Source organism: Pipra filicauda, unplaced genomic scaffold, assembly GCF_003945595.2.
Source record: "Pipra filicauda isolate LSUMZ 115617 unplaced genomic scaffold, ASM394559v2 scaffold316_size853178_pilon, whole genome shotgun sequence".
Taxonomy (NCBI): domain Eukaryota; kingdom Metazoa; phylum Chordata; class Aves; order Passeriformes; family Pipridae; genus Pipra; species Pipra filicauda.
Window position 1 is genome coordinate 149983 of NW_024104439.1, and position 26882 is coordinate 176864.

General features: G+C 36.3%; 1 protein-coding gene across 8 annotated transcripts in view; it reads left to right on the top strand.

Annotated features, from left to right (window-relative positions):
* Nucleotides 1-26882, top strand: part of CC2D2A (coiled-coil and C2 domain containing 2A) — a 56113-nt gene that overhangs the window by 17106 nt on the left and 12125 nt on the right. For all 8 annotated transcript variants that reach the window (XM_039383556.1, XM_039383557.1, XM_027729457.2 and 5 more), the window contains exons 9-25: nt 1255-1464; nt 3397-3497; nt 6362-6502; nt 6916-7072; nt 7168-7400; nt 8321-8498; nt 9698-9854; nt 10985-11132; nt 13340-13478; nt 14212-14415; nt 18037-18129; nt 19813-19904; nt 21702-21869; nt 23298-23403; nt 24776-24885; nt 24995-25091; nt 26378-26476. In XM_039383556.1, the coding sequence (XP_039239490.1) occupies nt 1255-1464; nt 3397-3497; nt 6362-6502; nt 6916-7072; nt 7168-7400; nt 8321-8498; nt 9698-9854; nt 10985-11132; nt 13340-13478; nt 14212-14415; nt 18037-18129; nt 19813-19904; nt 21702-21869; nt 23298-23403; nt 24776-24885; nt 24995-25091; nt 26378-26476 (2433 nt within the window). The remainder of the gene's footprint in view (nt 1-1254; nt 1465-3396; nt 3498-6361; nt 6503-6915; nt 7073-7167; nt 7401-8320; nt 8499-9697; nt 9855-10984; nt 11133-13339; nt 13479-14211; nt 14416-18036; nt 18130-19812; nt 19905-21701; nt 21870-23297; nt 23404-24775; nt 24886-24994; nt 25092-26377; nt 26477-26882) is intronic.

Sequence of the window (26882 nt, forward strand, 5' to 3'; positions counted from 1 at the left end):
GCGATCAGTACAAATCAAAATAAGTTTCAATTAAAATGATTCAGCAAGCTTTAATTGTTCTGCTTGTTAGCACTCTTATTACCCTCTTGGAAAAACTGATTTTTAAGGCTTCAAAGTAGATTACTCTTTTGGGACACACGAGTGTTTCTGACTGTTGCTGTTGATAAAGACTTAAATGTGGCCCTTTAATTGATGCTGGTTATAAATACGCAAGTCACAGGATGCATCCACTACCACTAATCTATGCAGGGTGTTTCTGCAGGCAGGAAAAGTTTACTGCTTAGATCTTGTAAAGATAGGCCAAGAGAACTTATGTTTTGAGAACACCGTGTTTACGTGAACAGTGACATGTAAATATCCAAATCACTGTGGTAAGTAAGACACTGAGCTTAGGGGTCCTTTCTGGGCAGAGAAATAGTTAAAGTATAAGGAATTCAAAGCTGTCATTTTTCTGACAGATTACATCAAATCAAACATTTTGGTGAGAAACTGAATGTGGGAGGATCAGGTGGACTTAAGTGTATTTCATAACCATTTATATCAGTCCTGTAAAAGAGCTTTGCAACACCCTCTTAATCCCCCCTTTTCCCATACTCAGAAAGGGACTGCAACGAACACTACATACTTTTTTATGGTACCGGAATATCTCTGATGAACCTCTTGTGAAGGATTCTAAGAAGGAAGCAGCAGTAGTCAGACTGGAAGTAGTGTTCCAGCTTTCAGTTACTGCTTTCAGTAACTTGAGGATGTCTTTCTGTTGCAGCGGGTTAAAGCAAACTTTTTACACTTTGTTGCTGAAAGCTTTTATTGGACTTTATTAGTCTGAATGTTCCTGGTGTTAGAATAGGGAAGGCAATAACATATTTCCTAATCTGCAGATTCCAAATGGTCTACAAGGAGAGCTGTTCTCTGAGAGCTGAGTTCTAAGAGGAAATAAAGCCATACTAAACAGATGGATAATAAGAGAACTAGCGGGTTTTTCTTTTTCTAATTCACTGTCATTGTCTTCATTGCTCAGCAAAACCTTCAGTATGGGCAGATGACTTAGTATCTCAGCCTCATATGGGCTATAAAAATTCTATTGTGTAGAATACCTGTGGTGGTTTTGTGCCACGCACTTATCAATAAAGCAGGAGGTTAAGACTCAGTAGTTAAATGTAGGCAGTGCTAAATGGGTCATTTTCTGACACAGAAACTCTTTGAAAGATAGTGTTATCAGAGTTTGTAAATCCATTTTTAATTTTTTTCTTTCAGGCAATTAAAATGACATCTGCCAATCAGTATTTTGTTGGACCTGGAGATTTTCAGGGGCTATTTCAATTGGATATTGATATTTCTGGACTGATATTCACACATCATCCCTGCTTTAGCCGTGAGCATGTGTTAGCAGCTAAACTGGCTCAGTTATATGATCAGTATTTAGCAAGAAAACAGAAGAATCTTACCAAACTTCTCACAGACAAGGTATTTCTGGTCTGTCATCCTACCTTATTGAGATAATGATGTGATAGTTTAAGGTAAAAGCTGAATTTGTCAGAAGCTAAAAAAACCTAAATACTTGACTGAGGTTGTTGTGTGTTCAATGCAGAATTGCATTTTGAAGATCATGAATTTCTTTGATCTTCAGATTTAAATTAACTCTGAGGCAAAAGGAATATAATAACGTTTACATAGTATTCCTTAGAGTAGCCAAAATGTTTTCCAGATAAGATATTACAGTACAGCTGCTCTGGCAGGGAGACAGCAAAAGACAGTAGTTTACTGTGTCACTCTTGTGGCATGGCAAAACCTGAGGCTGAATGTAGACTCTTCTGTTCCTGACTCCATTACTGACTTGTTGGATGAGCTTGGCTGGGGCTGCTTATCCTCTGCATACCACCACTCCTCCTCCATCTGTACATTGGAAGTAATGGTAGTGGTCTTCTCTGGTGCAAATTTGTACACTAGGCATTGTTAGTACAATTCTAATGTCATCAGGGCACACAAGAATACTTTTCTGTTAAAAATTAGATGGATATTAGATTTGAATTATTAAATTCAAATTTCCATAATTTCAAGGTGATTATGATTTTTTACCCTAAAGAGCTACTAAAAGGGAAAAATCATCATTATCTACAAGATCATTTTTAGTGTAATATGAGGGTCAGTAGGTGGTATACAGATACTTCTGAATTTTTATAAAAAGCATTAGGTTATAGTTCTAATGTTGAAAAGATGTTTCGTGTGGTGTCTCAAAATAATTCCTTGATATATTTTGGTCTCTCATTATTTTTGAAGGATATGCCTTAGTTCTCTGTGAATTGAGACATTTGGTTTCTCCATACCTGCTTTACAGGAACCTACAGAATCACAGAATCAGTGAGGTTGGAAAAGACCTCTAACATCATTGAGTCCAACCACTGCCAAGTCCAGCACTAAACCATGTCCCTAAATGCCACATCTACACATATTTAAATCCCTCCAGGGATGGTGATTCATCCACTTCCCTGGGCAGCCTGTTCCAGTACTTGGCAACCCTCTCAGTGAAGAAATTTTTTCTACCATCCAATCTACACCTCCCCTGGAACTTGAGGACATTTACTGTTGTCCTATCACTTGTTACTTGAGAGAAAAGACCAGCATATCCATCTGACTACAACCTCCTTTCAAGGATTATTTAGCCTGGAGAAGAGGAGGCTCAAGGGGGACCTTCTCACTCTCTACAACTACCTGAAAGGAGGTTGTAGCTAGGTGGGTGTCAGCCTCTTCTCCCAGGCAACTAGTGACAGGACAAGAGGACATAGCCACAGGTTGTGCCAGAGGAGGTTCAGGATGGACATCAGACAGAATTTCTTCACTGAAAGGGTAGTTAAGCATTGGAATGGACTGCCAAGGGAAGTGTTGGGATCACCATCCCTGGAAGTGTTCAGGAAATGGCTGGATGTGGTACTTAGTGCTATGGTTTAGTTGACAGTGGGTGTGTTTGGCCAAAGTTTGAACTCGATGATATTGGAATTCTTTTCTAGCTTTAATGATTCTATGATTCTGTGATTTTCTAGGATTGCCTTTAATGGCCCTTCCTAGTCCCAAAAAAGACTTTTATGAAAGGTGGTTCTTTTCTCAGACTCACTTTTTTTCCCCCTACCTCTTTGATCCTGAGCTTTCAGAATAATCCCTAGATCAGTTTTTTTCTCCTTGATTAGATCTGTCGCAGTGATCAAGGTCCGTAAATCTCCCTGATACATCCAGGATCCTAATTAGAATTGCATGTTGAAGAATCATGGCAAAGCCCTGTAATTACAGAATCAAGACAGTTCAGAGTTTTCTGTCATGTAGTAACTAGCTCTTTCATGTCAAGGTACATTACACTGTATGCCTCATTAAGCCATCTGTTAATTGTTTGTTTGCTTGTTTAAGCTGCATGCTTTGAGGAATGCTGTGCAATGTAGTATAGAAGGTGCTGGTGATGGTGTTCCTGTGGCACAACAGAGCATATCTGAATACAAAATGGAGGTCAGGTAGGTATGAATCCGTTAAATCATTTCTTTTTAAAACTGTATTCCTTTTTTCCTTTACGTGTTGATACAGAACATGACTCATGTTAGACTTTTAAATTCTGCTGTAAATACCTCTAGAATAATTTTGAGGATTTAAGAGTTCTCACTGATAAGTTGCATAAAAAATATGAAGAAAATACAGTTTAGGCTGAAATTTTGGTTCAAAAGTGGTCTAATTTGATTACCTTTTATTAATTACTTAGTAACTATTTAGTGGTGTGTTTTGTACAATTAAAATTTAAATAAAATAAAGTTTTGGTAAACCTCAGCTGGATAACATGATTTTTTGAACAGACAAAGCCCCTTGTTTTTTCCATCCTCTTCCTCATTGCACAAGTATTCTTGACTTTCTTCCCATTCTTAGATATTTTGCCCTGTTTTTGCTAGTGGGCTAATACAAATAAAATGGTAGAATTTTGTTTTACAAGATTACAGTTATTGTTCTTGGACAATAGCTGGCTAGTAAAAATATATTACAGTTTTTGGCTTGGTAGTGATAGTTTCTATTATTTCTGGCAGATGGATAGTGATGAACTGTAAGTGTAAGCAGTATGATAAAAAAGAAGTTATTTTGGAGATCCATGTTGAACAGCCTTTTAACTATTGAATAATAAAAATCTGAAAGTTTTCACCTATCTTAAAGTAGTCAATAATGTATTAATTTAAAGAAACAGAAGTTTAGACTGATATAGTCAGTCACATGATAACAAAGCATTAAAAAAATTAATAACAATTCTACTTGCAGCCTTGAAATCTACATCTGCTTACATTTACACATCCACACACTCCTCTTAGATTGGGAATTGCTGCTTCAGGTTTTCATTCTTCAAGTACACTGTCTTGTACCTGTACAGGGCATGAAGTAGTCTATAATGTAGTATTTTATACTGACGGACAAAGACTTCCTTCCGTTGAAAATAGAGTAACTTTTATTAGTATCTTCTTAACACATCTGCTAGAGGACTGGGAGCAGGAGGTGTGCAGTTTCCATACAGTACCTCGGAGACAGGAGCTCTCACCAGGGAAGGTGGGGGAATGGTAATGAGGACATTCACTGTGGGAACAAGGTTCTTGGATTTTGGCACCAACCTTGAGGCTTGTTTGATGTTAATTTCCAATTAGATAAAATATTTTTTCTGGGTATCTTAAGTGTTTTTTGAGGTCTTGAGTGCTTTAGTTTAGTGTCATGCTATTACGAATCTGGAGAAACTCTGCTCAAATCAGTGAGATCACTTGTGCCTGATTAACATTAGATGAGCTTGGCTGGTATTGTTCTAGGGCTTTTCATATCATAAAGAAAAACTGTAGCTTTTCTTTCTGGCTACAGCTCTATTGTTGGAAACCGTTAGACATATGAAGCTCAGTTGGGTTCAGGAATTTTTACTGTCAGGGTGTTTAATACTAGCTTGGACCACATATTTTGGTAAAAACATCAGATCTGCCTTGTCTCTCTTTTAACCTTGCATTCTCCTGATGGTCAGTGTAATACATTCGTGAGAAATTGTAGAAATGAAGAGACCATGGTAGCGTGGAAAATAATCTAATTGTTTCCTCCACCCTCCAATAACATAACAGATATCTGCACTTTGCTGTCTGAAGATCAAAGCTGTAGATTTCCATTGGTTTGAGGAAGAAATGTTGTCTGAAAATGTTTTCAGAAAAGTTCTGAAAATTCAGTCCTACTGTCCTCGTTTTCTGAAGGAGGAAGACAATGTATGCTGCCAATTCTGTGATTCAGGTTCTTGTGGGTGATGTGTTTTAGCAGACGTGATTCTCTACTGAAAGGTCCTGCTTCCAAATCCAATACATTAGATAAGTGTAATTACTGACCCGTATTTTCCTCATGTCTTTAAGTTTCATCTTCTAGCTTCATCTGGTAGACAAAAAAGAAAAGGTTGTTAAGCTGTATGGATAGTAATATTCAAACTGCTAGCTAATGAAGTGGAGAAATTACTCATATTGCTTTCTGAAAGGTCTGTATTTCTTTGTTACTTATTTTGGCTAAATTTGCTTATCCTTTTAAATGAGGCGTTGTGTATTTCTTCTCTCATCTCTTAACTCAGCTTCAGTCTTCCACATTCTCTGAATAATACAAGTAGTAATGTGTGGTAATAATACAAGTAGTAATCTTTCTTTTTTTTTAAATGACATGATTTTTACTAGACATGTTTATCTACAAAGATAGTACTGGAAACAGCCTGTGCTTGTGCTGCATGCACATTTCCATGGGAGGTGTGTGTTGGTCATTAAAAGTGCTAATGAATAGCTCTTTTACAAACAGATTAGAGGATGGAAATGTGAAATACCAGTACTGAGACAAAAAAAGGCCATGTTAATTTTGTTTCTGTTAAGAACCTTGTAGGGCTTTCAGAGAACTTATATTACTGCATTACTTCATCTCTGCAAGTCCTTTTTACTGGAGCTAGAAGCACATGAAGTTTAAAACATCTTTTGTAATGTGTGCATGTAATAAGCACTACTCCCTAGCAGCAGTGTAGGTTTCCTGGGCTGTTGTTTACATGAATTGACTTTAAAATATTTTTAATTACTTGCAGCTGTAATAAGCGTTTCCGAAAACTTTGAGATCTCTAGAGAATGAACTTAATTGAAATCAGATTGTTCAAAATGCAAGAGACTGGAGTACAGAAGGAAATCAAATCCTACCATCTTCAAGTCTGAGTTTTATGCTCCTTGGATTTAAACCACTGCAGCCATCAGTCAAATTGAAACCCACATCCCTTGGCTTCTGGTATCCAAAGTTTTTTATCTGTTCCACTGAGTTAGACAATTCTGATTGATTTGGTGCTGTGTATGTATATTTCTAGAGAAACCAGAAGACTTCGTGATGCTGAACAAGAAAAAGACAGAATGTTGCTTAAGACCATTATCAAAGTTTGGAAACAAATGAAATCCCTCCGTGACTTTCAGAAGTTCACTAACACACCCATGAAACTTTATTTGAGGAAGTATGTTTTGATAACACTTTTTGTGCTTCATTTGCTAGCAGTGGAATTGCAATAAGATTAATTAATTTGGGAACTTACAATTCTGATATGAAGGGTGAAGTAAGACTTTGAGTAGTGTCTGGCACTGTTTGAGCCTGCCACTGTTCTTTTTGAGTTTAGGGAAGAGGGAAGGTTAAAATAACAAGTAATTACTGTAACACAAAGGAAATGAGTAAAGAAAGAGTAATTATATTAGTTCTGTGTAATAACTGTCTGCTATCAACTCCTAGACTATCTATACTATTTTTTAAGAGAATACACCTTTGATATAATGAAATCACTTCATGGAGAAGTAGATTTCTATTATCTATTACAGGCTTAATTGTAGCCCTTATGTTATTTTATGCAACATGTTAATAGTTGTTGTTTTGAAGGGAAGAGGTTGATCAGCAATCAGATGAGAAAGCATATGAAGCAGAAATTCAGGCGGAGATAAAGGAATTACTAGAAGAATATATGGAAGAATATGAAAAGAAAATGGAGGAGTATAAAACTGAGCTACAAGACTGGAAGTCCTGGAAGAAGACGCAGGTTTGTTTAAATCATTCAGTTTCACAAAGAATAAAATTATTACTAAATGTGTTAGGAAACAAGTTCAGTAAGAACATTATTATTTTTATACGCAGAAGTCCAAGAAGAAAAAAAAGAAAAAAGACATGAATGAAGATGAAGAATCAGAAGATTATGATTTTGATGAGGAACGTATAAAACCCATCCCACCTAAAATGGCCAGTAGACTGGAAGTAGAGCAGCAGGTTAGAGAAAAAGCTGACAGCTGCAGAAGGAAACCTGGAGAGCCTGTTCTAATTCCTGAGCTGGTCCTCTCAGGAAACGTAACTCCAACTGAGGAGTGCCCTCGGTAAGATAAATGTTGGCCTGCAGATTACCTTGTTTATGATTTTCTACTGCTATTTATTAATTGGCTGTTTATACAACTTCAGAAGCATGAGCTCACCATTCTGTTTAGCCTAGTGATGAAACTTCTGCTTCTGAAGCTGATATAACTTAATTTGTTTTCAAGTCATATGTAACCTTGTATACAGTGGACTTAGAGAATGCATGTCTGCACGTTCCGTTTGAACCTTCTGATGTTCCTTGAGCATCTGCATAGAACAGTGGTGTAGATATCAAGAAGTTGTTTTCAGTGTAGAGTCTAAGTCACTTCAGTCAGAGCTGCTCTCACTAGCTAGTCCTTTACACCCGGTCTGTGCTGTAGTCAACAAGGGGAAAATAAAGAAATTGTGTAGTAAACCAGAGATTTCACTGTGGATAAAATAAATAAATAAATGTACTTGTTTTATGTTAGTTTCCACATTTACAGACACAATTTCACATACATATACTACAAATTTCAGTAATTTGAAAACTGCTTTGTTTTGTACTTATTTGGCAAATAGCTTCATCAGGGAATACTGCTTGGCTGTTCTACTCCCAGTGATTAAAAACTTCAATATCTTAACTCAATTTGATATAATTTGTTGTGCTTTGGAGGAAAGAAGAGAATTTTTTTTCCTAAATAACTTCTTTTATATGAAGGTAGCTTTAGTAGACCCAAAATTTTACTTGTTCATTTTTAAATAATTTTGTATTCCCGAGAAGATAAAACAACTGTTAAATGATATTTTAAAGTCATTCCTGTGTAGTGACCTTTTTGGAAGAATACCACCCTTATTTAGGTGGGTTCTGTTTCCTTGTGAGAAATCAGTTTATTATTAAAAATAACCAAATAATAAAAATGTTATTAAAAATTATATAACAGCTTGTTTGACATATTTACAGAGCAGAAGTTTTGCGACGGGAAGATGTGAAGAAACGCTCAGCATTTATAAAAGTCCTTTTCAACTCCAAAGAAGTGTCAAGGACTGTTACCCGACCAATAAGTTCTGATTTTAGAGTTCATTTTGGACAGATTTTCAATTTACAAATAATCAATTGGCCAGAGAGTTTGAAACTACAGGTAGATGATTTATCATGGTAACTTTTAAAAAGATGATATGAAATGTAATTACTCCTCTAATACTTGTGTTTTGCTCTATGGTAGTATCATAAAGAGTAAAAAACCTGTAAAAGACCTTTTGTAAATCATGAATCTTATGCTCCTTCTTTGCTCCTTCTTTGCTTCTTTGCAGTCACAAACTTTTAATGTTGCTGCTACATTTTTGGTTCTTCTGCTTTCTGTATGTATAGAACATGACTGTGGGTTGCTTGGGAGAAATTAAATAATTGGAATGTGATTAAGTATGTCAGTGGGTCAGCCTCTTAGTTTTAGAAAATTAGTGTTGCAGATAAAATTGCTATAGTGGTCTTCTTAAAACATCATTGTCAACACAGTAAAACCATCATGTTTACTGGAGGGGGATAAGAAAAAAAAAAGTCATTGCTGATAATGTCCATAACTCCACTTGACTTGATCAGCAGTGCAGTTAAGTCAAACCACAACCACCCTCGTACCAAGTATGAATTAATAAATTATTCACCTGAGTACTTTTCAGAATTAATACAAGGTATTTTTAGGGGGAACCAGAATCAGGATCCTACTTCTTCTGTTAGATGACTCCTCCAGTTAGGTAACCACTGGTAGTTCAGGGGAGAGCATAAACCCTTTGTCTGCTCCATTTATTTAATTTCAGTTTTATATCAATTAAAAAGGAAAAGGAATACCATCTTATTGGATTAAAAACATCTGAATGCAGAAATCACTTACATCAGTCTGAGCCTGCAGCTGACCAGGAAAGAGGGAAGCAGCCTGCAGTGCTGCCAAAATGGGGACTGTGTGCCATACCCTGCCTTTTGTGGAAAGGGAGAATTACTGAGGCAGAATCCCTTCAGAATCTTCCTCTAATGCCAGCAACTGTCACAAGCAGTTGCATATTGTACAATGATGCTCTTTAAAGCCTAGAGTTTGTCATACTGTTCTCAGGTGCATTAGAAAGGTGAAAAGGATATACTTTTAAGAAGAGTTCAGATCAAGTTAGCTGCTGGTAGCTGAAATGTCTGCTAATTGGATATTTTAGGAGGTAAATTAATACAGTTACCTTAAATTATTTATTTCATGCTTAAGTCATAGTAAAACTTTTTGTCCAACTACCCTACAATGTGTTTTCATTGTATACTCACGTAAATTTTTCACTATGTCTGTCACTGCGTTTTTTCTAGATTTATGAAACAATGGGTATGAGCAGTAGCACTTTGTTGGCTGAGGTATTCATACCTGTTCCTGAGACTGCAGTTCTGACAGGCAGCACTCCTCTGGAAGAAATAGAGTTCAGCAGCAATCAGCGTGTGATGTTGGACCACGAAGGAGTTGGGAGTGGTAGGGAGTCTTGTCTTCCTCACTTCAGTGTTTCTCATTTGCTGAAACTGTGTAGCAGTAAGAGGTTGGAGAATGTTTCAGAGTAAATTCTTTTAAAAGCACTTACAGCTTCTGTAACTGGATCTTATATAGTAGTCACGATCCTTATTACTGAAATTTGCTGTGGAATTTTTATCTCTTGCTAATTTTAAGCTCTGTACAGTAAAAATGTGTGTGTTTATTATTTGGCTTGTAGTATTAATGGAGCTTTACTAGCTGTAAAAGATGTTTGGATCTTTTTGAGCATTTAAGTAATCAGGACTCTGATACTGCAGAGCAAGCACATACTAATTATTGTAGCTCCAGTGATTTTGATGTTTTAAATCAGCAAAGAACTGTCTGTAGAAGTGTATATGCAGAGTAATTTTTTATCTTCCTATTTGCTTGGCTGACAACCTGCACACACCTTATCCCTGGGACTTTAGAAAGATAAGCCAAGGGAAAGATAGGAAAAAGGGAAACAAGAAGACTACATAGTAGCATATGGAACTTTCAAGTTTATATAAAAGTTTGAACAGCATTGTGAGATGAATGAGTTGCTTAAATATGCTATATATGAAATACAGATAAAACTAGAGCAGAATAGGTAAAAAGCTGAGGAAGAAAGAAATGTGGTAAAAAAATTGGTACAGCAAATGTATGTGTAAATGTCATTGACTGTGATGACCATCTCTACAATTGTGTGTCACAAAGCTTTAGGACTGACTTTTCAGTCATACATAATACTTTTGACTCTGAATTTCTGTTTTGTTAATAACAGTATGCTGAATCTGAAAACTACCAGAAATATTAAGTGGTGTGCATCTGTGGGGGGAAAAAAAAAGAGATTTTGGCATAGCTTTCAAGGCTTAGCCTTTCCTTCCAATGCAAATGGAATGCCTTTCTGTAGGTGTAATGGAATCTTTCACTTATTTCTCTTTATTAGAGCAGAGTTCTTCCCCACAGCATGCAGCAGAATTGCTTCACATTAACCCATTTATATAAAGGCACAGGTTATTTGACTGCTCATTTCCAGGAAATATTTTTAAAAATGTTTAGACACTGTGTTTGAATGCATAAATATACTACTTTGGATTTTTCTCTCTTGATAGGTGTGTCCTTTTCCTTTGAAGCTGATGGCAGCAACAAAATGACTCTAATGACCTCTGGGAAAGTATCCAATAGTGTCTCTTGGGCAGTTGGAGAAAAAGGAATCCCCTTAATTCCTCCGATATCTCAGCAAAACACAGGCATTCCAAGGTAATATGATATGAATTTTTAGTGATTCATAGGAGACTGATTATACTAGTGTTAAAAAAAAAATAGACTTTCATAATCAAGAATTTACATAATCTTTTTCCTTAAGTTTGGAATTTTTACTTTGCCCTGCAACCCCCTGCAGATATCTTAGGGCACACGTTTTTGGTTAATAGATTTTAGGTAGAAATTTTACTCTTTAGCATATTTTTTCTAGATAGCATTAAAGTTAAACTCAAACTGATTAATTCAATTTTATGATTTTCTAATAGGAAGTGAATATATTGTCAAGGAACCTTCCTGTAATCATTTTGCTAAGAACAGAGACTCCAGCTCTTTCTTATCTGAAGTGCATTTGGAGATGCTGTTTGGACACATGCTTTAACTGCCTTTTCTGTCATTAATGATAAAAATTATGCTATGAAAGCAGTAGAAGTTAGTATGGGGGGTTGACTCTGTTGGTGATTTTATCAGTGGAAAATTGTCATGTCAGATCACTCCAAGATAATACTATTCCATGATTTTTCTCCATGAGAAGCGTGTGGAACTGCAGAAATGAGTATATTATTCCATTCAAAACAATATAATTTGCCCTGTGGCCGCAAGTTGGATATTGTAGATTATTTGTCCATTTTGTTGCTTTTATATAATTCCATAAAGTCAAGGAGATGATACACAAAGTCTGCTTTTGTAATGTTCTCAGGTACCTTCACTGCCCTATACTTATTAATACTGAGCAATTGTTTCTGCCAGCTGATTAGTTTGTGTCGGATTTTTATTTATTTAGAGGCTAGGCACTGGCCTACAAATCACTCTGTTACTATATTTGACCAAAGCTGCAGCCTCTCAAGTATTTTGCTGGTCAGCTTGTCGGTAACCTACTGACTTCAGTGAGACTAGAATAGCGTGAGATTTAAACAAAAAGATGGATTCTCAAAGGCTAACTTTAAACTCTGGAGACTAATCACTGTAGTAAATGGAAAACTTAAGAATTTCAAAAGGAAGTTAGCTGTAAAACACTCTTCTTTGAATCACCTTCTGCAGATGAACAGTTCTCTGTGACTTTCCATTGTCTGTTGGGAAAGTCGGAGACAAGATTTTCATGACTAATGTTACTTTTTGCTGCCCATGAGCTTTTCAGCACAACTGTGATTCTGTGTGCATGTGTTCAAGATCAGTGCCTAAAGATAGTCTTGATGTTACCACTTTACCTGCTGCTGCGGTAACTGCTGGATATTTGGCTGATTCTAAAAGAAAGACCCATAAGTTCTTGAAAATACTCAAGTCATTAGAGAACAAAGACTCAAATTAGCACCCCTAACAGGAAAAGGGGCAACATTCACTCCTGTGGTGTTTCCATGTCCTGGGGTGTTGGATTTATGTGGCAAGGTTTGGGTAGCAGTGGGGCTTCAGAGATGGCTTCTGTGAGAAGCTGCCTGAAGCCTGGTGAGCATGTCAGTGTACATATGGTCTCCAGACTACTTACCATACTTCCTTGCCTCCTGTGAATCCCAACAAACTGAGCAGGAACATCCAAAGGATAGGGAGTAGAGCTGGGACTCGTAGTTACAGGGAGGACCAAAAGCAGGGCTGCACCACAAGAGAGAAGGTTGCAAGGGTTTCCCAAGCACAGCAGTGTCCTTGCCAGCCTGCATGCAGTCTGGACATGACAGGCGGAGCAGAGTGCTAGCAGTAGTCCCACATATGGCAAGGGGATGAATCAGGCCACAGGGTCTATCCAGAAACAGCAGGGAGGAGCAGAGACAAGGGCTATAATGTGGGTCTGGGAGCACCATCCGGGAGACAGATCAAAGACAGGAGCTAAGATACAGTGCAAGCAAGGACTGTACATCCCAGTTCTTTGTCAAAGCTTTTATGTTAACTTTCATGCTGTGAGGCAATTTACCTTCTTACTTGCTAGTAAGCAGCAACATGGAATAGCATAGGTATATCATAAATGTATCAGTAAGCACCTTATTACATTGTATAAAAGTTCTCTTCCTCTGGTTCCCTCATATTTCCCTTTTACTTGGCTTTGCAATTGATCATTCCCTCAGTTGCATAGCTACAGCTAAAAATTGTGTACTGGAATTTACTGTTCAGGTTGTGGGGAGCTTTTTGATTTTTTCTAAGATTGTTTTAAATACTCCTTTTATATTGCTAAATCATATGTGTTTTAGATGTAAGTTCTACCAGTTCTGTCTTTCTAGTGCTTTAAAAAATATTGATGCTATTGCATCCATTGGCACCTCGGGCTTAACTGATATGAAGAAACTAGCTAAGTGGGCAGCGGAAGCAAAACTTGATCCAAATGACCCAAACAATGCAGCTCTGATGCAGCTGATCATGGTAAGTGGTATTTTCAGAGCTGTAGGGCTAATGGAGCTGTGAAACTCCTAGTCACCAGTATCTCCCCAGACAATCTACATGCATGCCAGGGTGGTACCAGCATTTGAATTTGTGATGGGCATATTTTTGTGAGTGTTAAGAAGCAAAATGTCTACTAAAAATGTGATTTATGAGTCCATTTAGTAGTGGGTTGTTTATGTATTAATGAGTATGATTCAATAATCCATTCAGGAGTGGCAAAAAATAGATATAAAGAATTGCACACAAACAAAATGCAGATTTTGAGTTTGTTGTTTCCTTAAAGCACAGGGGAATTCCCAGCCTACTTGTATGGTACTAAATAGGAAGTTGCTCATTAGTAGCAATTGCACCAAGAGATCTAGTGTGTTGTAGAAGCTTCAGCTTTTCTAAACAACACATTGCGGAGCTATTTAGGTGGCTGAAGTTGTGTAAATGGATTGTCTTTACAGTACAGCTCCCTAGATCATTCTGTCCTGTCATAGTTTTCATACTCTAATCTTTTGTTTATGATACAGGGAAATAGAATTTTACTGTATTCTATAGTATCTAATCTTATATACTTTGCTCAGCAAAACCCTTTAAAACACTCGGTGTTTCAGTCTGTGTGATCCATCTCGATTGCTTTTGCTTAAAATGAGCATCCTTGCAATCTGCAGGTAAGACTTACTTACAAAAGTTACGTGAAAAATTTTTAATTTGTTTACTAATTTAGGTTGCTACAAGCAGAGAGGCACAGGTTCCTGATTTCTTCAGGTTGGAACAGTTGCAGCAAGAATTTAATTTTGTTTCTGATGAGGAGTTCAATAGATCAAAGAGATTCCGACTCTTGCGGCTCAGAAGTGAGGAGGTGGCAGAGTTCCGAAACTATAAGCAAGTCCCTTTACATGAACGAGAAATCAGTGAGAAAATCTTCCAGGTAGTATATTATCTGAAATATTTCTTTTCTAGTTTTAATGCTAATAATATTGCAGTAATAATAGTTCAATTAAGTCAAATGATCCTTTTAAAGAATATAGAGCTATGCTGACCATGAAAAAAAATGAGAATTTTATTCCTTCAGTCTTTTCTAGTGGTATTTTAATCTAATTAAGATAGCTTCTTTCCGAGGCAGTTGTTCACTGTGTGAAAAGGAAAATAAAACAGAAAAACTGCAGTAGACACAAATGTTGTAAGATAGTTTTTGTTAAAGGTAAGAGACTTTTTTTTCAAAAGGATTTCAGATTTAGAAAGGTAATGCAGAGATAATTCAGGCTTAGGCTTATTAGCTTTTGAGCCCTTTTTGTGGAGACTGTTGGAAGAATGACTAGCAAGAATGAAAACCTTTTTATGTTTTACCATAGTCTGTGTTACAGATATTTCTGTTTTAGTACATTGCTCCAATTAGCTTACCCCATCCTTGCCTGTCTGTTAATTACCTTACTGAAATGCAATGTGTGCATTTTTTTATTTGGGTCATACTTCAATTATTTTTATCTCAACTCCATTATTAGTGTTAAGTCATGCATTCTTTTGTTCTTTAGCAGTTTATGTAGCTAAGGAGCATTTGACTGTGCTCATTGCCTTAACAGGAGCAGAATCATCTCAGATTCTGGCACTGCTGTTTCATCCCTACTTCTTCTTATATAAATTTATATGAAAAAATTCTTTCTTCCTTTTCTATTGGATTATATATATTTTTAAAAATATTTATTATTCAATCATGTCTTGGTCTTTACAATAAATATTTTTACTTTTTAAATTTTAGATTAGTTTTGTATGTTTTATTTAAAGATGTGCATCTTTAACGTACATCTTTGCTGTACGTTTCTGATCCAGTTGATTTTTATGGACTAATTTTATTCTTTCATGTTATCATTTAAAGTTCAAAAAACACAGTTTAAGAATTCTTTTTGTGGGTTTTTTTCTTTCATTAAGTATTGATTGGATGAAGTCATGATTGCCCATTCTAGATTCATTTTATATGATGTGATCTTCAAAACTAAGTTTAAAGTGGTATTGTTCCTAGTTGGTTTACTAGCTATTTGGCAAAGAATATGAAAATTCATAGAATCATGGAAATACTATTTGGAAAATATTATCTGGAGGTCATCTGGTCCTGCTTTCCACTAAAGTGGTGGAACTGTTGCCAGCACTAGATGAAGTCATCTGTGTATTTGTCTAGCTAAGTCTTGAAAATCTCTAAATGGGAGATTCCACAGCCTTTCTGGATAACCTGTTCCAGTGCTTCACTATCCTTCCAGTGATTGTTAAAAAAAAAAAACAAACACAAAACCAACAAAAGCCACCAAACCAAAACAAAAACCAGAAAAAACCCAAACAAACAAAAACCACAAAAAAAAAAAAAGTCGTGTCCAACCTGAGCTTTGCAAGTTGTATTTAATGGCTGTTTTCCCTTGTTATACTGTCTGAAACTGGAGAGATGAGTTTGGCACCCTCTCCTTTGTAACTGCCCCTCAGCTTGTGGGCACATACTGCATTGCTCATTAATCTCTTCCTCACCAGTCTGGTGAATTTGAACATCTTGTCCAGTGCAAGAAAGACACTGAAATACTGGAGCAAGTCCAGTACAGAGCTATCAGAATATATACAGGGCTGAAGCAATGACCTACAAGGAAAGGCAGAAAGGACTGCAGGCAAGGCTGAGGGAGTACCTTACCACTTCCTTCAAGAACTGAGCAAGATGGTGCAGAGAAAAGAGTCAGACTCATCTTAGAGGTGAGGTAATAATAGACACAAGTTACTACAAGAAAATTTCCAGTTAGATATAGTGGAAACATTTTTCACAAAGAATGTATCCAAGTTCTAGAACACATTGTCCGGCAATTTTGTAGACTTGTCATCTCTAGGGATACTGGAAATTAACCTGGCAAAAGCCCTGAGCACCCTGACTGGAGTTGTTCTGGCTCTGAGAGAGAGTTTGGATGAGACCACCAGAAGTTTCTCCCAACCTACATTATTCTAAGATTCTGACCTCTTCTTGTAGGTCATGTTCTCTAGGCCTCTGACTGCTTTAGCAATCCCTTAGTGCACCCCATCTAGTTTCTCCACATGCCTCTTGAACTGACAGCTGCAAACTGGATGCATTATTTCAGGCATGCCCCCACAAGTGTCAAGCTGGAGGAGCTGGTGATTCCCCTAAAAAGATGCTAAAAGAACATGTTGTTGTTGTCATTAAACCATAACCCCCACATTTCTTTTTCAATATGTCTGTTATTCTGGTTGCTTTCCAGTTTGTGGTAGCACATGAAGTTGCTCCACCCTCAGTACAGAACTTTGCCTTTTTTTTATTTAGTGCTTCAGTTTTCATAGTCTCCAATTATCAAGAGCCCTCTGAACTGTGGTTCATTCAGTTGTTGTATTAACCACTCTTCCTAATCAAGTATCGTTGGTTAAATTTCTGACAGTGTATGGTGTCTCCTTATCCAGGTCACTGGTGAAGAAACTAAATAATGCCGGCCCTATAATTGATCCCAGGGGCACTGTGCTGTTTAAAGGACAGTAACTAGACATTGAGCTGTTCATCCTTAATGTTAGAGCTCAGACCTGAAGATTAATTTTACTGAGTACTTTTACATGATTAACTAGCTATGGTTCTAAAGCCAATGGGATTTGCAGGCTGGGATTAAGTTGCAGATCCTGGGAGACCCTCCTGATTTGTAAGCTCTGGTTTTTGCTTGGAAGCAGAGTGTCAGCTCTAGCCTTTTCTTAATTTATGAAACACTTTCCTAAACTTGTGAATAGAAGTTGCATCTGTCAGTACAGCTTTCACTGTAGTCCACCAGAATAGTAACCACAACCCTGAGAAATATCTCATCAACATACTTCTCCCCAGGAACCAAGTAAATCTTTTTCTTGTGGTGGTATCCAAGATTCATCTCAGCCCCTCAGTTAGGCTACAGAGTCTTTCATCAAACCTCAGGCAAAGCCAAATCTTCACACTCTGGCTTCTTCTTAAAGAGCTTTTACTTTCTCAGGATGTACAAAGAAGATTTTTGTTATGCTATTAAATCTCTTCAATATATTTTTTCTCAACAAACTACCAAAAGTAGAATTTCTTTGAGTTTTACAGTCTATGAAAAGTAGTTGCTAGTTACTTGGAAAAGTAGTTACTTGTATTAAAACACAGTTAAGATTTGAGGTCAACTTTCATGAATGCTGCATCATTTCTGTTTATAAGGGATTCTTCCTATTGCAGCTGCAGTAAGAGAAGCCACTTCCAGTTCAAATGGAATTTCAGTTTATAGCAGCAGGTCAAAGTTCAGCTTTAAAAGAAGGGAGGGAAATCTTCAGGTAATCCTCCATGGTAATTTAAACCACATGAATCTTGTAACTTAATGGAATTCTTGTCTCTATTCATGGAAGTTTAGCAGTGCTATTACTTTATACATAGCATTAAAAATAGCTTTATAAACATCTGATACCTGTTGTAGTTTACTGTGATCCCTACATTAATATTAATTAAATAGTTACCATTTTTCTTGTGTGTAATAAAGTTCTGAATATATATTGAATCACAAACTCTAGTAAATATCTTTAGGACTATGAGAAGAGACTGCAAGAGAGGGATGTGATTGACAGCAAAAATTATCTGGATGCACACAGAGCGATTGTTGCCAACTATCTACAGAAGGTAAGATGCTAAAAATATGGATCCACCGTACTTCTGTAAGGCCACGTGTTGCTCCTATACTTGGACACTTTTATTTCCATGAATACTAAAAACCTGATTCATCTCTAAACATGACCTACCTATCTTTAAAGTTCCAAATTGGGTCTGAAACTGGTCTAATCGAACAAGTGGAGGTCTATGAAATTTCATGTTATTGAAAAAGATGTAATATAGAAAATGACCAGCCATTCTGGATTTTTCTAGCACTTCTGTAAACTCTTCTTTGTTTCAGTGTCTCAGAGATTCATACTGTTGTATCCCAGGAATTCGGTGATTTCCCTCTCTGCCCTATTTTCCTTGTTGTAAGCTGTGATGCTAAGAACTTAATTATCTCCATGAAAGTGGCCCTGACCACCACTGAAAGTCGTTTAATTCAATACACAGTGTCTTGTCCTGCAGCCTAAGGCAGAGGGCATATCTTCCATCACATTACCTTCACTGTGGTACCCTTATCTTTTTTAATTTATTTTTCTAGTCTGTTCATTATATTAGTTTGACAATCTCTTTAATCCTTAGGGGGAAAAAAATAGGAAAACAGCGGTCATCTAACCAAGAAAAGTTTGCAATTTCAGACTATTTTGGCAAAATAGCAAGTGCGAAATGTGGCTACCAGTTTCTTACCAGGAGTGGAAATACCAAAAAGTGTATCAAATCCTAGCCTGCCAGTAAAACATGAAATATGATGATAAGGTTGATTTAAAGTAGGACAAAACAAATTGTCTGCTAGAAAGAGTGGTTCGTGAAAGAACTAGACAATGAAGTGTTTAAATATCCCAGGCAAGTGCTAAAGTCCAGATCTATTATGATAATATAAAAAATTTATTTTTGACAAAGCTGTCATGTCTGTGTCAGCCCCATATGCTTTGCATGGTATCAAACATATGGTTGTTGCAATGCACTGAATAGTAGTGTGATAGTACGGAGTAACATATATTATGGTCCCTTTATTTGTCACTCTGTTAGATTAAATACAAGTAGCCTTTTTTAAAATAGCATTTGGGTATTTTACACTTTTAGAAATTGTCAGATGTGCTTGAAAATTAGATTGCCCACATCAGAACTGAAATTCATTTCACTCTGAAATGTGATCATTATATGTCTGTCGCTTCGGATTTTGTAATAGCACAGAATATAAGGGCATTCCTAGCATTAGTGGTAGGAAAAAACGACTAAGGCAATATTCTGTCAGTCTGCTTTCACATAGCTGTTGGGAGAAGAGGGAAGACTTTGATCTCTCTGCTTCACTCTATGGCCTCAGCATAGAAATGAAAGGAGCTAAGGATTTTAAACATTTGCTCAAAATCATAGTATTTGTAATACAGGCTTCATCAGTTGTTCTGCGGTCCAAAGTATTCCTTTTATTCCCCTTAACTTGTACCATATAGATTTCTCTAGAGCCTTTTCTGCAACTTCATTTAGATGTGGAAAAGAGATGTCTGGTAGTGTAATTTATCATTATGATTGTTTCTGATGATGAGCTGTAAGCAGAAATTTTTTTTGGACTGTGACCCTCTTAAAAGTGGGGAAAAAAATAAAGAATCTGTATTTGGATGTTTTGTTTGTGTTTAGTAGACAGAATGCAAATATTTGCAGTGGTTTTGGATTAGAAATGTACTTTTGGTTCTTCTCCCTCCTCATTCACAGGTTCGAGAATCAGTAATAAACCGTTTCCTCATAGCAAAACACCATTTCCTTCTCTCTGACCTTGTCAATGAAGAGGACATTCTGAGCTTGGGGTAAGGGAGCTATCTGTCTGTTCCAAAAAAAAAAATTAATGTAAAACCATCTGATTTTTTCTTTTTTTTGCAAAGTGTGTTTATGTGATTAACTGACGTGATTTTGTGTTTAGTATAACATGTAAACTTCCAATCACTATGTACACCTCTGCCCATACAGACACTGTATTGATAAACAAAGTGTGTAAAAACTTTTGTAAGAAAAAGTCTGGTTTTGACAGAAGCAAAGTGACAACATGTAAATAAGATGTAGAAGGATATAATGCATCGAGTTGTGTGTGACCTGATAAGCTGAGCATAGCCCAGCCAGATGGAATATTTTGAATTATCAGACAAGTGTCAGAGGTAGTAACACTACTACTGGTTCTGTAGGTGATGCTTACTTGGAGTCAGTGTCTATGCCTTACAAGTAACATGCAGTAGTTTTTTAGCAGTAATTTTCTTTATTTTACTTCTCATGTATTTCTCTTTGCTGATGCTGAATGTTGTTTATGTTCAGAAAAGATACTGGGTTTGGAAATTACTGCTTTTTTTCTTTTAAGGTTATTGTTTCTTTTATTACTTAAGAACTTTCCTTGGATTTTTGTTCCAAATCCTATACTTATACCTTTTTACATTTATCAGTCATCACAGCGTAGCTGACTCTTAATTGGTATTGCCCACTTAAAATTTGTGTAAGTAAACAAGTTGTGAAAGTTATTTTTTTCTTTCATGTAGAAGTTGTGTCTGTTCACTATAAACACAACACTTACAATATTCAGTGGTTTTCATCCTGCTGTATAAATCTAAACAGTCCCATCTGCTGGAGACACAGAGACTTGCTCTCTTATAAAAGAGTTTATCCTTTCTTTAGTTCATGTTTCTACATCACAGAATAGAAAAATCCAAACCAGACTATTATCAGCTGTTGGAGTTGTTTAAAATCAAATGCTTCATTGATATTTTCTAACCATTAATATTAATTCATGTCAGATTCCATTTGCTGAGTTAAATGGCTAGTGAATTTAAAATACACCATGATTTGTTGAAAGCATTCACTTAGTGAGATAGTTCAGTAACTCATGGTTTTGTGTTATTTTTAACAGTAATTACTCTGATTTTTTTTTTATTATGTATAAAAAAATACCTTAAAAAAACCCCACCTGGATGCCTTGCTGTATAACCTGCTCTGGGTGACCCTATCTTGGCAGGGGGATTGATTCTGTGAAATAATGCCATTGGCTATCAGTTTTTAAAGTGGATTTTGGATAGTCTGCAGTTGATATCATGATATGTAAAAATATACATCTTTATTTTATTTTCGTTTTCTTTTTCTTTGGTTCTGCTTTGCCTTGGGTTATAAGTTCTGAGGGTCCAGGGTATGTTGTGTTATTTTCATTCTGCTTCCTTTCTGTGGCCTATTGTTCACTGTATGTAGCTGCGTAGTTAGATTTTTGCCTCTTCCATACAGTGGTTATTGCCATCTGCTATATCCCTTGTTTATAGCACTGTAGTTTAGGTCTGTCTTGAAGCTGTGTAATTGTCTTGTTTGTATCTTACTCAGTTTTTGGGGGCGGGGGGGAACTGAACCAAACTTTTTTGCACATTGAAGTTATAATTTCTGAAATATAAGACAGAACTGGATTGTGCAGTACTAAACAACTGCAACATTTTGACATTTCAGAGAGTTTTGTTTGGCACAAGCAAGAGCATATATTTCCTTTTTCTGTTAGTGCATAATTTTCATGTGTGTCATGGAGACATTAGAATGCTGGATTTTGTGCAAAACTGACTGAATATCTGTTTTATGATTATTAGCATTTTGGGACTTGGCCTCTTCAAACTGGCAGAGCCAAAACGTCCATTAAGGCCAAGAAGAAAAGAAAGGAAGAAGGTCACAGCACAGAATTTGTCAGATGGAGACATAAAACTGTTAGTGAACATCATTAGAGCTTATGATATTCCAGTGAGAAAAACAGTGATGAGGTATGTTTAAATGCCTGTTTCCAGTACAGATTCATTTCTGGTTTCTGCTGGTTTGAGGACAGCTGAAGAAACTGATTTTGCAATTCAGCCATATGTGTTTTGTTTTGATTCTCATGATAAAAACATACATTTGTCTTTTTATTAATCATGATAAATAACTGATATTTTGTAAGTTTGTAGAATAATATGATCATTTTTCAGTAGTTGCTAAATTCAAGACAAGTTTTACCAGAAACTGTGTTAATCTGCTTGATGAAAAAGCTGTCTGAAAGATAAGTTGCAGCTTTGACAACATTATAACTCTGGTAATATCAGATGAATTATACCTTAAGCAAATCTCTTCATTATACTCAGGGCAATTTTTAATTCATAATCTCTTAACAAGTATTTAAAAAAATCCAGTTCTTCATGGTGAAATACTGTCTTTGCCTCCTGAGTGTAGCATGTTGGTCTCCTTGATGAACTGTTTGTTTAAGTTAATAGACTGAGCCTAGTGTGGTTCTGACTAATTTTGAAGGTGACCTTTACCTTCAGGTACATTAAGGCAATGCCTGCACTGCGTGATGCTGTGTCATGTACAGACACTGGAGTTCTGAACAGTGTGGTTCAGTTCCAGAAGCAATGTATTAGTGCAGTGTTCTTTCTCCCCCAGTATGAATACACCTTGCATTTAACTCCAAGGTATTTTCAAGGTGGCCAATTACAGAATTTAGTGTCTTCTGCTGTTTTATCTTTTACTATAATAGAGATTCTGTTGGATTTCTGTAAATAAGTTGATACTGAGAAAAGCAATTCATATTAGAAACATGTGGACAGGAAAAAGAAGATGAAAATTTCAATTCATTAGCAGTTTTACAAAAAGAATTAAAACCCCTCCTAATCTTTTTGCATTATATGATCTCTTATTTTGAGCTGTTTACCATATGAATAGTTATTCTTTTATAATCTCTTAATGTGGTGCTATTACAAAAAAAATGTTATGTGGAAACAGTATGAAAGTAAACATTTTAATATTTATTTTCTTTTATTTCACTCATGAGTTGCCAAATCTGTAATATTCATATGGATTCAATTTTACCATAAAGGCCTTGCCTAAAGACCATGAAGTCTACACTATTTATGAATTCTGTGGGGATTCAACTACTTGAACTTAAAAACTTGTAGCTCAAAGAGATTACATGGGGGAGGCAGAAAAAAAGTCTGGGGTTGGTAAGCTCTTCAGAAAAGAGTGCCTTCAGGCAGAAAGCCCTCTCTTGCTTGCTAGAACTATACACTGAATACCCCTTTCTGGCGTTCTTTTTGTGTTATTTGATCAAATAAATATCTACCCAAGGTAAAAATATATGGCTAATACAGAATGTGAGAGATTCATATTTTGTAATGAATTTTCTGTCTTTCCTGCTTGCTGTTGTGTGTTTCCTCCTGTAGCAAACTTCAACAACCATCGAAATCTTCAAGGTCCTTTAATGAGATGTTTGCAGCCTCTCCGTCAGCTCAGAGTCCAGCCAGTAGCCCAGACTGGGCATTCAACCAGGTATATTACAAAACTAACATTTTCTGTGAGGTTGTGAGCGTTCCTCTGTTCCACAGACACTAACTTGCACCATCAGAAAGGTATCTTATTGGTGAGGTTGGCTTGCCCACTCCTTCCTTGATCTCCAGAAAGAGAGTAAAGCCACAAAAGGTTCAGAGAAGGGTGATGAGGATGTCAGATACACAGAATGGTAACTGTTCAGTGAAAAATGATGGGGCTTTCAGCCAGAACACCAATGATTACAAGTAGAGGAGGAGGAATATAGTAGAAAGGCACAAAATCATGAGTCATATAGAGACTGGATAGGGATTGATTATTTCCTGGCTCTGTAAGTACAGACATGAGGGATTGTCAAATTAAACTGGTAGGAGTTAGGTTCAAAACAAACAGAAGGTTGTGATTCTTCATGCAGCAGTTGGTTGGTGCCCAGAGAAGTTGCTTATGGGTATTGTGGACAAAAGAGGTTTGTTTGTGTTGAAGTGAGTATTGGACAAGTATTTGGAAGAATGATCCATGGGGAGCTGCTAAATAGAAAAATCATTACAGACTTATGGAAGTCTTTCATCTGAAAACGTTTGAAGCCTAGGAGAGTAATAGGAAAAAATATCATACATGCCTGCTCAGTTCTTACTCTTCTGTTTGTGTTGGCTGCTGGCCATTTTCACAGCCTGCATTTTGGGTCCAGTACACTCTTAGTCTAAATCAGCACATGCATTCCCATGGCTGACACTGAAATTACAGTTGCTTGCTATTTAGAACTAAATTCAGCATTCTTCTGAATGAAGATGGAAGACCTTCAAGGTTTTTTTCCTGTTTTTCTTATGGTTTTCCTTCTATTGCAGATAAGGTTCTACCACATGCAGTTGAATGTTAATGAAGGCATTTTTAATCACATTAGGGGTTTGTTTTGTCTAGTAGAAGTTGCTTGTTTGTCATAGGAGCCAGTTTCAGGGACAACTAGGATTGTAGCAATAGGCTTCTTGGATTACAGATAAGAGGATACAAGTGCACTTTTTTCCTCTGGTGTCCGGATCACATGTTCGGTTTCAGTTACCTTCCTTGAGTAGATAGCCTGTAGCTTTTCTGCTCTCAGGAGAAAATGTGGTTTTGCCAGTGTATATAAATATGTCAGGTATTCTGAATACACATAAACTTTTGGAAATGTTAGCATATAAAATATTTTTAAAAGGTCCATAAATGCTTAGAAGCCAGGGAATTGCAATATTTAAGGTGTATTAAAGTTATGTCTGGGCTGAACCAGCCTGATCTCCACAAAGTATATGTTTATTTTTCTAAATACATGAAATGTGTAACTGAATGTGTTTTGATGAATTTCTACAGAGGTCTGTTTCCTTTGTTTTGGTCTCTGTAGGTTTTGGTCCGTCCTTTTGTAGAAGTTTCTTTTCAAAGAACAGTTTGCCGGACAACAACAGCAGAAGGTCCAAACCCCAACTGGAACGAGGAACTTGAGCTTCCATTTAGGTATTGCAAAATGAAACCAATTTTTGAATAACAATAATTTCATTTGCAAATTTATTCACATTTTCCTGTACTGTTCGAATAACTTTTTTGGTTTATTTAACCTTTTCAGAGCTCCTAATGGTGACTACAGCACCCACAGTTTGCAGGCAGTGAAAGATGAAATCTTCATTAATGTTTTTGATGAAGTACTTCATGATGCTGTAGAGGTGAGTTCATAATTGAGGGACAGCATACATTACAGAATATTGTGAGCTTTTTGAAGTTGACAGAACAAGACTTTTCCATGTAATAACTTTCTGAGGCACTTCCTGTGCCTCTCTTTTCTCTATTTTGTCATTCATTATGATTTTTATCTAGTCAATATTGCAAGGTTGTTAGAGGGAGTAATCTTTACAGTGTTAACCTTTGTACAAATTAAGCTTGTTCTATATGAACTGCTGCTAGAGTTGAACACATGTATGTAATATATTTTATTCCTATTTAATGAAATTGGAGATACTAAAATTGAGAAGTAACATGAATTGTAATCTGAATTCTATTCTTAACCTTAATCAGAATTTTTTACTAAATTCCAGATGAATGATCCCAGCTCCTGTACTTATTATCAGCTATCTTTTTATGCTCTGTCTCATCCTGTTTTACAAGGTATTTAGTGAAATGAAAAAAACCAGAAAACAAGAAACAAAAAACCCCAATAAAACCAACCAACCATCTTGAGATTGTATACATTATTTTTTTTAAATGAGATAAAAATTGCAAGTACTAGGAACAAGAAATTTTTGTAAGCTCTCAGTGTTGACATAACTCCTTCCCTTGCTGAAACCAGGGAAAGCTTTCCTAGTTAATTCAGCATACACAAAAATAGCAGCACTCAACATTCTTGAAAATATAACCCAAAATAAATAATGCACAAATTTCACCAGAATTCTGTCCTCAAAAATGAAATTATATTTGATGAAGCAGAAGAGAAAAAAGTACACTCTTGAAACTTGTATGTCTCTCTTGCCTCTAGAGAAATTTTTTTAAATAACTTCTAGGCTGATCATACAAGATTTGGAAATCTCTGGTAGGCAGTACACGTGAAAACAATGTTTCCATTCCACAGGGTGTAGTTGGATTTTCAAACAGTTTTACCTTCGAAAAGCTTTTCTCAGTACTAATAAAATATTTCATTAGAGGACCAGAGCTTCTTTACCTTGTCTAAGGCTCTTGTGCACTCCTTTTCAGAGTTCTGAGTCCTCCATCAGAGGTTATATATGACTTGAACCCTGGAGTGGAAACACATTGTATCATGGACTGTGACGTTCCTGTATGTTTGCAGACTCGGCATGCTTGAAAGGCATGCAGAACAATAACTGCTGTACTTGTAATGGAATTGATACTTAGAGTAAATAATATTAATACAGAACTTTTATTAATGACTTGATTAAATTGTTGATTAAAGGAAATGAACCTATCTCACAAAGTGTTATGTTGGGCAACTTTTTAATAGGATGATCGTGAAAGAGGTAGTGGAATCCACACTCGTATTGAGAGACACTGGCTGGGATGTGTTAAGATTCCATTTACTACCATATATTTTCAAGCGAGGGTAAGTGTTTTTACTGGGAGTAAAGCTCTTAAAGTACAGAACTGGACAATGGAAAGTGGCTGGGAATGGATTTCCGATTTAATGATGTTCTCTGTACTTGTTAGTTTATTTTTATGGAATTGTTTGAAAGTGAAAAAATTTTATGAAAATCGTTTGAAACTACTGAGGTTTTTGACAAATTTGGTGATCATTTGTCTGTAAGTTCATCGTTTTGAAGGGAGAAGAGATAAACAAAACATACTCTACAGTGACAATGCAGCCTGGCATCCTTCAGTAATGAGGTTAAAAGTGCAGACTTTTTAGATGGTTTTCTCAGTGGCTTTTGGGATCTCTGGTATTGCACAGCTTAGGTAGATGAACCAGGAATAGAAATATCACCTAGATAGGTGATAGGAAAGTTGACCGA